Below are 15,927 nucleotides of genomic sequence, written 5' to 3'. Positions count from 1 at the left end.
TAAGCACTCATAATAGTTCTAAGGCCTAAAATGTACTTTAATGTAGTGTTCGTTAGAACATACGATATCTTATAGCATTAAAAATATGAAGATCTTGTTATCATTGAGGCCAGTTTTCAATTGAAACACACACTTTTCCAATACCAATCTTGTGGAATGTTTTAGGGACTCTAAACTATCATAGCCTTCTGAGTATGTCATACTCACTGTCTGAAACTGAACATAAATCATAACCCTACGGATTAAGATTAGGGCTAGATGACAGCCAGTCTTTTGCTCTGAAGAATTCATGTCAGCCACATTTGTATATATCAAGCTTAACGCTGGGGTCATATGTCTTGCTAAAATAACTATTCTTGGTTATGAAATACTGTGTTGTTAAGAGGTTTCACAAATTTCTCACTAATCCTGATGTTTTGACACCATTTACCACCCACAAATTATGACCCAGTCATAATACCCATGTGGTACTGTAGTGACAAACTGAGAAGCTTCTATAGACACTGTAATAAGCTCGGTGGCTGTTAAAATGTTGCTCAATAATAAAAGTTTTCTCATCAGTAAATAAAATAATCTGCGACCTCCTGTGTGAACCACTTAATAAATTATTTAGATTTTACCACCATCTTCATATCAAATCATCGGTAAAATAATAATCAGAGTGTCTCTTCTAAGCTAAAAGTCCTAAGCCATTTCTTAAAATAACATGATTCTGGGTGTTCATTTGCATGTATAAATTCTTTTGCTTTCGGACAGGATTTCTTAGAATTTTCTTCCCTGCTTTGAGGCCCTTTTCATTACAAAAACTATGTGAAGGTCAATGTCTTTTAGTTTTAAACAAAGGTTTCATCTACCTATCAATATCCAGTATCCGGTACACAAACATTAGATTAACACTAACAAGATGAAGAGTTAAAAAGTTGCATTGGTCTCCAACTTACTTTGTGTCATGCTAAACTCCGTCTGAACCACATTGCTCTATTCTAATATGGCCATATTGTTTAATACAGATCGGCGCGAAAATGAAAAATCACAATGAATATTCTCTAATAAGAATGGCGGATTCTAAATTCAAATGTTACATCATTGTTTTTTAATTGTATCTACCTGTGTCTATGGCCAGAGTTAGTAAAGCCGTTTAGATGTTTAATAACCTTTCGTCTAGTAAAATTAACTACATAAGATGTTAATGCGTGTCATATGACTAAATAAATGCAGCATTTGAAATAAATATATAGTTCGTTCACTAAAATTAGAATAAATACAAAATATTGGTAATATAATATTTTGTTAACTTTGAAATATTTAATTCTAAAGTGTTGCATTGGCTGTAGAAAAACACCAATATAAAAATAAATAAATAAAACATCTCGGGTTATACTGTGAGTCCTTACAGTAGGCAGAAAGCAGTTTATTGACTCACCGGCTTTGCTCTTCTTGAGCTGCTCGTGTTGCTCGTTGATCAGCTGCAGCTCCTGCGAGTGCTTGTGCCGCTGCTCGGCGATGGTGGCCTCGTGCGACACCGACTCCTCCTCCAGGCTGCGCTTCAGCACGGCCACCTCCTGCTCCCGCTTCGACCGCAACTCCTGCTGAGCTGAAACACCAAAGCGCTCGTTAATCATCAAACGTAAACAAACCAATGTTGCCGGTCATCGCGACTGGATTAACTACTTCTGATCGACGCAGACTTTCCGCGTTCCCCCTGGTTTCCAATGTGGGTGGTCTCAAGTATAACACCTCGCCATGGCAAGAATTATTAGTAACCAACACATCGAGTCCAACAGATCGCTCATCAGCGCTTCTATTTTCTCGATAATGTTCTATTCATGGGTATTCCGATCACTTTCCACGTTACCCATATACAATGTGTCGCTCTCTCGTCAGTCGTTCACTCTTGACAGAGTGGTCGACAAGACGCGGTAAGGCCAGGTGACGGGCCACTGACCGGCGGTGGTGTCGAGCGAGTCCAGCAGCTCGCTCTTGAGCGCCTCCAGCTCCTCGTTGAGGTCGCGACGCAACTTCTCGGCCTTGGTGCGCGCGGCCCGCTCGGCGTCCAGGTCGTCGCCGGCCTCGGCCAGCGCCGCCTCGGCCTCGCGCGCCGCCTTCTGCGCCAGCGCCCGCAGCGCGCCCTCCTCGTCGGCGCGGCTGATGGCGGCCGCCAGCTCCTCCTCGCGTTTGGCTGGACGGAGACGATTCATTATTACATCAAATATTTTCAAACCGGTTCTCGAAAACCGCACTGAAAGAAAATTTCAACAACTAAAATTACAACAATTTTAGCTGTTGACATTTTAGACATACAAGTTTAGTTTTTATGAATATAAGGGACGAGACGAGCGGGACGTTCGGCTAATGGTAATTGATACGCCCTGCCCGTTACAATACAGTGCCGCTCAGGATTCCTGGAAAACCCAAAAATTCTGAGTAGCACTGCAATTCCGCTCGTCATCTTGATACATAATATGCTAAGTCTCATTTGCCCAGTTATTTAACTAGGAACGACGTCCTTCAGACCGAAACACAGACACTAATGTTTACACGTTAACTGCTTCACCCATACTAAATACCCATAATAAAGTTGGAGATTCTCCCATTAATAGAAGTCACACAATTAAATGAAATCTCTACACAATTATCACGATACAACTATAGTCTATCATGAAAACATATGTCCATCAGTTAGTATCAGTGCTGGTGTGTCTCACCTAGCACGACGTGTAGCTCCTCTATCTGCGCCTTCTTCTCCGCCAGCTGCTCGCGCGCGTCCTGCAGCTCCGTCTCGATCTTCCGCTTGGCTCGCTCCACCTCCTGCCTCTGCTGGTGGTCCTACACACACAATGTCACATCCAACAATAATGTCGCCAATCTCCTTCCAAGTAAATATGCAAACACTCATTCCATTCACAAATGTACTTCTTCAATGCATGCTTCACGCAAAAAACTAAAGCAGTTTCCTGCTACACATGTCATGAACAGTCAAAACATTCCTATTAAATGAATGTATTTTTATTAATTATTATGTATATGTGATAAGAAAATTTGTTAAAGAAGACGTTACTTTGCGGAAATCTATAATTATCCAAATGTTTTGAATTTGAGTTTTTCTCCTCGTCAGTCTCGTGCCACAGTTTGGCGAGTCAACATGTCCTGAGGATACCTCGTGTAGAGACGAAACACGGGTCGAATTATTTAAAGACAAATATTAGCGGAAATTAACACTAAGGAAAAGTCAAAACATTTGGATATAACTGATAAATTTAGTTAGTAGTAGTCAGTTAGAAAAAAACACAAACTGTATATTAACAAATACTATTATACTAATAATAAACAAAATTGATGAGGAGAATAACTCAATTAATACATTAAAAGGAATAATGCTCCAAATAAGATAATTAAACTACTGAGTACTTAGATTTTTCTCAAATTCAAATAAATAAAATAATGAAACCTAAACAAAAATCAGTAAAAGCGATAAATTGTTTGATGTGAAAAGTCAATGTCACTCATTTTACCTATTATTGAAAATAATATTGGCATGAAACACAGAGCAAAACACCATCATTATGAAGCGTGAAAACGAGAACTGACCTTGAGCAATTTCTCCTCAAGTTCGGCAATGGCGGACTCCTGCTTGCTCTTCAGCTTGCCCAAGTGTTTTGCCTTCTCCTCTTCCTCCGCGAGAGCTTGCGACAGATCGTTAGCGCGCTCCTCCAACAACTATAAAATATCAATAGTTATAATAAAACAGTTAAAAAATAGTTTTGTTCTTCAGAAGTTCTTTGTCAGTCTGTCAAAACTGTAGTAATCTGGTACAAGCTAGGGCCAACCGATTAACAATTGTAACATTTCCAGGTTAAATGGATGAACGTATACTCAATGTACACATTGAGTACAGAGTGATTGAATGTTATATTATTGTATAGACTTGCAGATTTAAAATCAAATCCTATTAGACATGTCCATCATGAAGTTAAGCAGATAACAAGATCTTGTCACAATATAGGATAAAAAAAATGTTGTTTTGTTATTGTGAGTAGTTGAATAAATAATTTGAAGAATAAAATAAGTGTTCATAGCGCAATAGGTTGAACCATTGACTCTCACCACAGAGCCCCAAGTTCGATTCTCGCTCATACCAACGTGTATTCGGTTCAAATACATAATATGTACGCTTTATTTGATGATCTACAAGGTGGGCAACACTCTTGTGTTCCTCTGGTGTAAGTGGGGATTGCGGTGATAACATAATATCATGTGACTTCATAAAAAAGTAAATCATTTACTTAATCTATATATATATAAATGAATTTCTGTTCGTTAGTCTCGCTAAAACTCGAGAACCACTGGACCGATTTGGCTAATTTTGAATTTTTTGTGGAAGTCCAGGGAAGGTTTAAAAGGCGAATAAATATGAAAATGCTCAGAATTAAATAAAAACAATAATTTTGTTTTTATTTAATTTAAAAAACTATCCTATCTCTCAAGTTGGCCCAAACTGCACTCCATGAAGTAATCCCCATTAAAATCTGTTCATTAGTTTAGGAGTCCATCGAGGACAAACAACGTGTCACGTAATTTATATATATTATAAGACTATTTTTTGTGTAATTTTATCAAGTTTTTTAAATAATACATGGTTTAATTTTATGTCGTTTTGTTGTTCCATCAGCCCTTGGGGCAGATTTAATTTTCCTGCAAACACCAGGTAGACATAATTTGTGAGATCTACTGATACCAGGGGTCTCGTACCTTCTTCTCCTTGCTGAGTTTCTGGTTGGTGTCGTCGGTGAGTGCCAAGACTTCCTCCAGCTTCTTGATTTTGGCGTCGCACTGCACACGCTCCAACTGCAGCTTCTGTCGAGCCCCCTCCTCCTCCTCGAGTTGCTCCTCCAGGTCCTGGATAACCAGATATAATCATGTCAATACAAAATAAACAACTAAAAAAGGCTCATACTAAACAAGCATTGATTATATCAAATTAAAAAAATATATTAGGTAAGCACTTCTTTTTGTTCCAATTACCAATAATTCCTAAGTCCTTTCTAATAAAACAAAAAACACAATGTAATTCTTTTATAACCACAAAATACCTGTAAGTGGAGCTGCAGCCTCTTCTTCTCCTGCTGCAACTGGTTGGAGCGCTCCTCCTCCTCCTCGATCCTGCCTTCCAGATCATGCAGCAGTTCCTCCAGCTCCTGCTTTCGTGAGGCGGCGCGAGCCCGAGACTCCTCCGCCTCCGCGCAAAGTTCAATCTCTGCCTGAAATTTAAGAAACATTATTTTTCAACAACACATCGGCATATTAAAAAAACATATCTGCTATCATTGGGAAAGATGTAATTTCATTCATGAATTAAGTAGACGCTAATGTTTATGAACATGAACATCTATGAACACACCAATAGAAGTAGTATGCAGAAGTAAGTAAATTTCAAACTATAGCACTATAGCATTTGATATTATATGGGATAAGTACTTATCTTATGTCAAATATTTTTTCTGAAAACTACATTTTTTAAATGAACAAAACAGTCATCTCTATAATTATGATAAAAATGTATTTACCTGCAACTGCTCACTGAGCTGTGTCTTCTCGGCGTTGACCATCTGGTACATCGCTTCATACTCTGAGCAGCGCTTGAGTTGAGTCTCTAGTTTTTCGCGTATATGGCGCAGCTCGTCCTCCTTCTGCGTTAACTTCTCCTCTTGTTTTGTCACTTCAAGAAGAGGTTTCACCTGAAATAGTGTTATTTTATCCATATCAGAAACACATAACAATACACAGAACCGTTTACTTGAGAAGTCTAGCGAATCAGTCTGGCTTAGAAGCACTAACCTTAATATACAACCTCCACCATTGCCAGTTCCGCAACTTGAGGTATGCAGCACAATTTCTCTGGATAATGCGAATAGCGTTCAGCTGCTGCAGTCTCTTTTGGTAATTCCTCCTAGCTAGGTAGCCTCTGCAGAATGCTTGGAAGTTTACTATCAAGTCTGTGATCTTGTAATCTCTCTCTTCTTCAAGATGAGCCAAGACCCCAGCTCGGAAGAATATCTTAGATTGACCGACTCTATACAGATTATGGTCTAACTCAAGAGCTTCAATCATTCGTTCGCAAGCTTTCTTACCATCCATAAAGCCTTTCGGTATAATATTCGGAGTGAGCAATTCATATCTCTGTCTAAATTCTTGAAATGGTATTCTGTTGGGGAAGCCCTGTCTGCAAATTCTTATTCCCTCGAGCACACCATTGCACCGTAGTTGGTCCAGAACTAAGGGGGCCTCGATCTTACCTGCTTTCTTCTCATGGTTCGGAATAATACATCTGACGAAGTTGGGGTTTGTGTTTCGCAATGTTGCCATCAATTTTGTAAGCTGTTCCTTGTACAGTTGCGAGACAGTTCTAAACATGCCCTTTCTTGTTCTAGCACCAAATTGAGTGTCCGTCATCGCCTGTTGTGCCATACCGACAATCTCCGCGTCCTTCCATATGTGACAAACGAAAGGATCCTGCGAGGACTGTAGAAGGGATACAACATTTTCGTTCAAAGGGTCCATGTTCTTCATCAACCACTGTGACGCTGAGTAGTCAACTTTACCCGCGTAATGGATGATAGCAAAGTCAGCAACACCTCGGAAATCGGTCTTCATGAATTTGGGGTGCACCGAATGGGCGGATACCAATTTTTCCACAAATGTTTTATCAGTCGCCTTCGGGAACCAACACTCTTCGTCCAATAAGGCCATGATACCCATGGGTTTGTCAATGAGGTCTATGGTTGGTTGTAAATCAAGACCAAAGTCAATAAATTTCCATTCGATTCCCTCCCTCTGATACTCTTCCTGCTCCAATATAAACATGGTGTGGTTAAAGAGTTGCTGTAACTTTTCGTTTGTGTAGTTAATACATAGTTGTTCAAATGAGTTCAATTCAAATATTTCAAAACCAGCCATATCGAGTATACCAATGAATGATGCACCCTGTCGCTTTGTTCTGTCGAGTGACCTATTAATTCTATTAACTAGCCATCTGAAGAGTCGTTCGTAGCACGCCTTACTGATTGCTTCTACTGAGAATTCTACTTGTTCTTTCGTTTGCGCTTTTGTTACGAAGTCACGACCCACTTTTATTCTCGGTTTTAGGAATGCTTTAGTCATATCGGTTACAGAAAGACCTGTAAGGAAAGACAACATTATTGTTAACTGTCCAATGTGTTATCGACGTTAGAGTAAATATATACATAAGATATAAAATAAAACAGTATTTACCAAGTAAATGCGCAATCTTCTGCGCGACTGTGTTATCGGGGAGTGTCGCCTGGTCTGAATTCCTCTCCTGTTTAAACTGCATCGAACCAAACAACATGACCGATGAGGCTATCCGGAATATGGAGTTGAAATCCTCCTGGTTCATGCCCATAATGTTCATCGACTTGATCGTCGCTTGGAACTCCACGTTATCATCGATTCCTGGTACGGGCAGGTTGCCATTTGTCAGGAAGGGATAACTCTTTGGGTCTTCGATTATGTATTCCGCCCTTTGCTCTGGAGTGGCTCCAGCAAGAAGTTGATAGAAAATGTGGAAGGTTCGTTCATCCTTCGCTTGTCTAATTGCTCTTGATTTTTCTAGTAAATATGTCTCTATATTTGCACCAGCAATATAACCTGACGCGTCAAAGTTTATTCTAATAAATTTTCCCTGAAACACAAAAGAACGGTTTAAATTTACGAAACTATGTTTCATTTTAAAGACATTACAAAATAAAATAACTTACGAAACGTGAGGAGTTATCATTTTTAACTGTCTTTGCATTTCCAAATGCTTCAAGAATTGGATTTGCTTGCAACAACTGTTGTTCTAATTCACCCTAAAACAAACACGTTTCAAATTAGTATATATAAAATAATATACACCGGTGAAATTGTAGAAACTTTCGACACGTAAATTTCATTAATGCAAAAATATAGCTCAGATTTCGTACTATTGTATTTATAAGGACCTATAGTGATATACTTGCAAATATCTACAGAAATACTAGGTTATTGCATAAACAATTAAAATTAATTGGGATTATGTATTAACAACAAAACAATTAAATAAAACGGAAATAAAAAACAAAGAATCAATAAAACATAACAAAGCGCATTCCCAACGAATTAATTAGTTGAAACTGTGACCATAAATAAGTTTTCCATCACATAATCAGCTGCCACAGCTCCGAAGCTAAACTTTAAAGTTAATAATTCGTACCAAATTTTACCTCAAAAGTAGGTCCGTTGCTCTAAGCAGCGTGAAATTAATGGAAGAACAATAAATGTTAGATGATATTTAATGAAAAATAGCGTACATACGCAAAGCTATCAATATTCAATACCATTAAAACAATATACCATTATTAGTACAATGTGGCAAGGAATGAACTACAATATAGCAATACTTAAATTACATAAATACATTAATGTTAAATGGCGTTATAAAAGGATAGTTCATCATGATATTCTTAATATAGGTTTAGTTTTAATGTAAGTGGAGACGGAGCAAATAGAAAATAGTTCATTGTTATGTAGTGGTTATTTTAATTGTGATTATTGATCTACATATTGTATGCCGATAATAATATGAACTTGACCGATTAACAGCAGACCGTAACAATCATGCAATTAACAATCATTATAAATTATCACAACTACGATTTGTACATTACAAAAAGCATGTCAAACACGATAAGCATGAAGTGCAGGAACAGAGAAAAAGCACAGCGAAATCAAATCCCCCACATTAGTATTTTGACTAAAACATTGTTGACAAATGATGCCTTGTTTACTTACTATGATCAGTTGCGGCGTTGGGCCCTGTAGATCCGATGCCAGTCCACGAAGAGGGTGAAAAAGAAAAGTATATTACATAGGTGCGCTTGTGTGCATTTATTCTTTAAAATGTTGTAAATATCTATCAAGTGCAACAACATTACAGAGTAGAAACAAAAAGGATAAGTAAGTCAATGTACACCACATCTGTTTGTTTTATACAATATTTATAATATTTTCAAGAAAGAGTGATCTAATCTGTTTATTTAAAATTAAGTGCACCATAAATCCAACCTCCGTCTCATGCACGTGTGCATAATTTGCCACCATAATAAAAATGATTATCCATTTTCGTACAAGATTAAATGTAATCATTTCCCAAAAACAAATCAATTATATGACTAATGTGCCTCTCGGCGAGTCTACTCAGCCAGTAGCGAGAAAATAGATTACTTAACAGTTAAATCAATCTAAGCATTACACGGATATTCTACTCGGAACTAATTTAGATCGATAGCAATTTATATTTAGGCACTACCATTAATATCGCCAGTAACCAACCGATATACTTCAAATAAAGCTCTTTTATACTTCAACTCCTGGGAAAGTTTAATGAAACAATCAGGCCCGAAAGAACTTCGAATATGCGGGCGAAAATATTTATGAAAATCCTTTACTAACCGCATTTAAGTGGGCAGATAACGTTTTTTCTTTCTAAAAACAAATAATTTGTAGTGTTTGACTTCGACACTGGTTAGTAACAATTAAGTATTGACAGCCAATGACAGCGATACTCTTTTTAAAAAAAAATCTCTTAAATACTATATACGTCCTTGCGTTCAATTCTTATTTAGTTTTTCAAACTGATACTAGCACTTTATCTACCAAAATATTAATAATTTTCGTTTTTATCTCCCCTGGTAGGTGTAGTATAAAAAACTATCCATATCTCGGGTGTATCGAGGCCCTCGACTTTGTCTCGTGCCAACAAATTCCACCGTCTTTCATTTTATACTTTCACCCATAGATGAGCAATATACTGCTTATACTGCTAATTCAAAACAAGTCAAATATATAAAAGGCGTTGATTGAATAGCGATCGACCAAAGGTTTGTAGCCTTGGGGAGTACCTACTTGGTGAGCCAACCACAACGGAACTAGCACACTAGCCTACATAATACTGATCAATGTTATTGTTATCTATCATTATTAGCGTGAAGGCGATTCAGTGTTTGTATCTCTCACCCGCATTCGACAATCGAACCAGTTACCATGTACACGCTTTAAGAACAACAAAACATTAACATTTTCATAATAAGAAACTTAAAACAAAAAATTATAAAATTTTATGATAATAAGGGACGAGACAAGCAGGACGCTCAGCTGATGGGGTAATTGATATGCCCTACCCATTACAATGCAGTGCTGCTCAGGATTATTGAAAAACCCAAAAATTCTGAGCGGTACTACAATTGCGCTCGTCACCTTGAGACATAAGATGTTAAGTCTCATTTGCCCAGTAATTTCACTGGCTACGGCGCCTTTCAGACCGAAACACAGTAATGTTTACACATTAGGTACTGCTTTACGGCAGAAATAGGCACCATTGTGGTACCCATAATCTAGCCGCCATCCTGTGCAAAGGAGCCTCCCACTGGTAAATGTATATGATATTCAAATTCAAATATTTTTATTCAAAATAGGATGTGACTTCACTTATTGAAAGTCAAAAAACTACCACCCATTCCAAAATGAATGCCTCAGACCTGAGAAGAATGGGCGCAACAAACTCGGCGGGCTTTTTTTTTCATCGAATAAATATGTTTACAAAGTAATATTGTACAATTAAACTTATTATTTAATAGCCTGAGGGCGGTCACTCCATTCTCAATCTGTGCTATCATTAAGAAAGTCATTTATGTTAGAGTAACCTTTACCACACAAACGTTTTTTTTTAAATTCTTTTGATATTTTAGAGATCCAGACGAGATCAAAATGCATAGTTTATAACTTACCGCTCCCGATCCCTTTGGTTTGGAGGCCGCCACGTAGGCGAGGTACTGTATCACTTTCTTAGTGTTCTCGGTCTTACCGGCACCTGACTCTCCTGTGCACAGAATTGACTGATCCTCGCGATCTGCAACCAGATATACTAGTATTAAGTACCTATCGAGTTTATCTTTCGAAACAATTATATTTTTCAATTTATGACAGGCGTTCCTAACATTACATAAAGCCACTTTGAAGAAACTTTAATTGGTGGGTCCAGCCCAAGATAAACAATCATGAGTATCAAATTCAAAAACACTTTATTCATGTAGGTCACAAAAATGACACTTATGAATGTCAAAAAAAATATATAAATATTGTTTCTTATTGAATTTACCGCTACTTCGTAAAGGGTTGAGCTAATGAGAAGAAGTAGCAAGAAACTCATTGCCACTCTTTTTAGTCAAGATTTACATTTTAGTTGTTTTACAAATCATTTCAATTACAATATATGCAAAGTGACGCAACAAAAATACTCAAAAGTCAAAAACTGAAAGGCTTACATGAGTAAGTCAAAAAAAGAAAAAAAAAGTAAATTAATACTTATAAACACAAGAGTTATTGAGTATAGTAGATGCATCAATCTACACATACCGTAAATAAATAGAGGCATTATGTGAGCATTTCATAAAATAAAATATATAATAACTTTAACTTTAAAGGAAATAATAATAATAAAAAAACACATCAAGCAGACCTCCCGGTTACAAGATCATCCAGCCCCCACGTTAATCCACGTTATCAATGTTAAATAGTCGAAATATATCGATATAGTGAGTTTTATCTACGCAACGGAAGAACGGTGGCCTAAATATGGGAGGATGAAAATTATGATATCATCCATATCATCCATACGAAAATCATCCATATACGAAAGACAAGGGACAAAGTATTGCAACTTAAGGGAGGTATTCGCCAAAGGGCAAACTGGCTTAATACTATTTACCAGTAATATAGACTTTATTTAAGGGGCAGAAGATAATTGAAATAGGAAGTCATTATGATAGTATTTTCTTTGATTAACGCGAGTGTTACACATTTAAATAAAACACTTTTAAAGGATTAAAACGCGTGTAATTGTAACGGTTTTACAATTGATGTTTGCGTAAAGGTTACATTTTTATTTGAGTTAACCAGACGTTTCAAGACCTTTCCAGATCTCGTTTTCAGGGAGACTACAGATGAATTTAGTCAAGAACATCTAATGTAAAACCGTTACAATTACACGCGTTTTAATACTTTAAAAGTGTTTTATTTAAATTAAGTCATTATGATGATAAAATCGAATGTATGAATTGTAAAGTCGTAAGAGATCTTGTCCCAGACATCGGATTTCAGGAAAATAGGTCAAGTGCAAGTGTCACAATATCGATATATGAACTGTTGAGCGAATGATGGAGGTCAATTACTAAAAGAAAGGACTTATGACAGGACAGTTTTGTTAAACTGTCCTCAACCTTTAAAGGACTGTCCATTATTTGTCTGCAGTCTCCATTGGAGATAGAGCTTTTTATATTTTAAATTGATTTATATTTATGTGTTAAACTAACACAATAAAAATTTCTTTTCATTGTTACAGTATTATTATACATATTTTTTTTCTTCTTCTTATTCTTCAATACTGTCATCTTGCCCATTTATATTGTTTAAATATAATCACTGCAAATTCGTCTGTGTGGCGATTATATCGCGCGCTCCCTAGGAACTAATGTTTTGGGTTACCATGTATACAATATTGATTAAAAAATTTGCAAAACGATTGTTTATCTCAAACAGAGTTGGTTACTTTACTTTTGTAATGGAGTGTTTTAATAAATGACATTAAAGAGGTTTCAACTGTGCGAGCTACTGGGTAGCTGATTACAATTATGTTTTGTATCTTCGACAATTGGCCCTTATTAAAATAAGAAATGATTACGACATATTCATTTATACAAATATAATGATATAGGTTTACAATATGATAGGTTTACATCACGGAAAAACTGTTGGATAGATTTCATTTAAATCTTAAGTTTTATTCATCAGGCACTTGGCCCTTTTTCCAAATTATTCCGTTATCTTCATTTCATATAAAGTTATAAAGTGTTAAGACACAAAGATTTGTATAAGCACTACACTCAGTCAGAAGAAGTCGCGGGCATAGGCTGTTTTGACTTAAAATTTTAAATTTTCCATTTGTCAAGTATTTTCGCTACCGTTTCAACATTAAAATGAAACACGATGTTATCATTGGATTGTATTAAGGTTAATACCGTACACGGTATTGTGTGAACGATGAATCACATTTGACACAATTACATGATATTTATACATTACTTGGCGTATCAATATCATTTATTGGTATATATTCAATATGATCCTGACAGAGTAAACACTTTGTTGTTTTTTTTAAAGTGATTACCCTCACTTTTGGGATTAATTAAACAAATTAAATTTATAAATAAAATTGATGAATGATGCGGGCCTGGACCAACAGTTCAAGTTTTGAACGGTTGGCTCAGTGGATGTCGCGGAACTGTGGAGTCCCGCATCGTTCATGATTTTTTTTTTCAAATTTAATTTGTGTAAACACTGTACATTAAATATTTTTTTAAATAATACGTGCTCTGTGTTCTACAAGAATAATACCGAAGACAAAAAAATACGTAGTTAATAGAAATTTTGTCTGTTTGAACAACAAATTAAGACAACATAATATTATTATCATCACGCGGCCATTTTTTTAACCTTAGCTCAAAATTATGTTCAAATAAGACCAATATCATCATTATCTGTGTCTCTTTGTTCCGCTTTTATGATATTGTTATTGTTCCAAAGACTATATAACATCAAAAATGCTTATAAAGACTTAACCTTTAAAAGCCTTAGATCATATTTTATACGTCTAGATAGACTATGGCAGCTGTGAAAACGTCGAAAAAATGTAGTTTAGAACTAACCTCTATTTTGAGCAATTCACGCACACTAACACACTAACAGAGTGTCATACAAATCGCGAGTGTAAGACGGTGCTTGTCACGCACACTAAACTAATATTGGTGGCTTATTTTTATCGGTTGTCTCAGCAAGAGACTCTTTCTAGACTTATAAATTATCTAAGCGATAAGCTAAAAAATTACAACAGTCCGACACAGAACATTTCCTTCTCATTCAGTTTCTAAAATTTCGTCACGATTTGGAGGAAAAAATGCCAAGAAGATTTTGTGTTTTATTTTTTCACGATTTTATTCGGAGATGCAGTTGTGCTTATCGCACTGATGATTGTCTCGTCCGCGTTAGATATACGGTATATTGTTTTACTATTGATAAATTAAAATTTATTGAAGTAGGCGTTACTTTGCGGAAATCCATAATTATACAAATGATTTGAGTTTTCTTTAGTGTTAATTCCGCCAATATTTGTCTTTAAACAATTCTTGATAAATGTGAAAAAGATCTCAGCTAATGTTCCGTGTTAAGGTTGGTCGTGTTGGTCAGTCTGGCGCGGGTGTCGGACGCCATTACAATAATAATACAAATGGGTGCGCGCGGCCCCGCCTGTCTGCCCGGCTTATCTAACTTACGACTGAAGTTAATGGATTGCTCTTCAAACACTCCTCGTTACTAATTGTAGCCTTCGTCAGTTTCGAGAATTTTTTGAATCCCAACTCGTTTTGACTGAAAATCTCAATAGATGCTCTAAACGTATTTCTTTATTATTTCGAAAGATTAATAATAAGACAAAACTAGAATAAAGGCGTAACGTAGAGGTAACCCGAATATTTGGAATGTTTAATTTAAATAAAATACATTTTAATTAGTAATAGTCCAACTGTAGACGTGTTCCTGCAAAGGTCACGAAAAGTGGGGTTAAATTTATAATATTATAAATATACGTTTACTGAAAAACCTAATGAAAAATACAGTTACAATTACATGGGTTTTAATCCTTATATATTTCATTTAAATGTGAAACACTTTCCTTAATCAAATAAAATACTATAAGTACTTATTTCGAATGAGTCGTGCCTCTTAAAAGACAACACGACAACAAAAATTGAATTGTAATGAATCGTCCCAATAGAAAAGTTTAAAATAAAGGCCACAACAACATACACCTAGCAACGATCAGAGGTTGTATTATCATAAAATTGTAATTTCAAGTTGGCAACATTACGAACATAAACAATTGTATCACCATACACAATAATTAGCGCGTCAAGGCCAAGCCTCAGCTATCTTATTACCATAAAAGGCATTCGGTAACCGTCGTGTTCGTTTGATATTGGATCCGCGACTCGAGCGAGGAAACAAACAACATTAATTCCAACTGCACAGGAACATGAATATTGATATCGCGGTGTGTTGCACTCGCTAGCCATACACATGACACGGCACCGACCGGAGAGCCAGACTGAGACTGCGTGTTCCTTACAAGATAATATTCAATGGGGTTTTTTTTATGGAAAAAGGAGGACAAACGAGCGTACGGGTCACCTGATTTTAAGTGATCAGCGCCGCCCACATTCTCTTGCAACACCAGAGGAATCACAGAAGCGTTGCCAGCCTTTAAGGAAGGTGTACGCGCTTTTTTTCAAGGTACTTATGTCGTATCGTCCCGGAAACACCGCATAAGGAAGCTCATTCCACAGCTTTGTAGTACGTGGAAGAAAGTTCCTTAAAAACCGCACAATGTAGGACCGCCACACATCCAGATGGTGAGGATGATATAATTAAAGTCAAGTTTGATGCGCACGGTTAAAGAGAATACCAGGAGGCCTTGTTCTGAGAAGAACCGGCAAGAAACTCAGCAAGTTATATCCTGAAGAAGTCGGAGTGATTACCTTGCAGCATGGAGCGGTAGGCGGTGTCTGTGATGGCGAACACGTGTGGCGGCACCTCGTGTCTCTTGATGCCCTTGTATCTCTCCATGATCTTCTCCGTGTAGATCGGCAGCTTCTTGTACGGGTTCACCACCACGCAGAAGAGCCCCGAATATGTCTGTAACAAGTCATTACACAGAATAAGCATTTGACAACTTGATATGGTTCTGTTTGTGGGTCGGTTTAAAGAACTTTATTTCTCATT

General features: G+C 36.8%; 1 protein-coding gene across 2 annotated transcripts in view; it reads right to left on the bottom strand.

Annotated features, from left to right (window-relative positions):
* The window catches only part of LOC126969618 (myosin heavy chain, non-muscle), a 72,735-nt gene that overhangs the window by 14,984 nt on the left and 41,824 nt on the right, over positions 1-15,927 (bottom strand). For both annotated transcript variants that reach the window (XM_050815164.1, XM_050815165.1), the window contains exons 2-14: positions 15,684-15,840; positions 10,824-10,945; positions 8,830-8,853; positions 7,776-7,868; positions 7,270-7,699; positions 5,836-7,175; positions 5,565-5,735; positions 5,091-5,258; positions 4,750-4,896; positions 3,589-3,717; positions 2,706-2,826; positions 1,946-2,179; positions 1,424-1,594 (exon numbers count right to left, since the gene is read on the bottom strand). In XM_050815164.1, the coding sequence (XP_050671121.1) occupies positions 1,424-1,594; positions 1,946-2,179; positions 2,706-2,826; positions 3,589-3,717; positions 4,750-4,896; positions 5,091-5,258; positions 5,565-5,735; positions 5,836-7,175; positions 7,270-7,699; positions 7,776-7,868; positions 8,830-8,853; positions 10,824-10,945; positions 15,684-15,840 (3,307 nt within the window). The remainder of the gene's footprint in view (positions 1-1,423; positions 1,595-1,945; positions 2,180-2,705; positions 2,827-3,588; positions 3,718-4,749; positions 4,897-5,090; positions 5,259-5,564; positions 5,736-5,835; positions 7,176-7,269; positions 7,700-7,775; positions 7,869-8,829; positions 8,854-10,823; positions 10,946-15,683; positions 15,841-15,927) is intronic.

Source organism: Leptidea sinapis, chromosome 18 (assembly GCF_905404315.1).
Source record: "Leptidea sinapis chromosome 18, ilLepSina1.1, whole genome shotgun sequence".
In the NCBI taxonomy this organism is placed as follows: domain Eukaryota; kingdom Metazoa; phylum Arthropoda; class Insecta; order Lepidoptera; family Pieridae; genus Leptidea; species Leptidea sinapis.
Note: the sequence above shows the minus strand (reverse complement) of the source record. Positions and strands in the feature narration are given on the sequence as shown.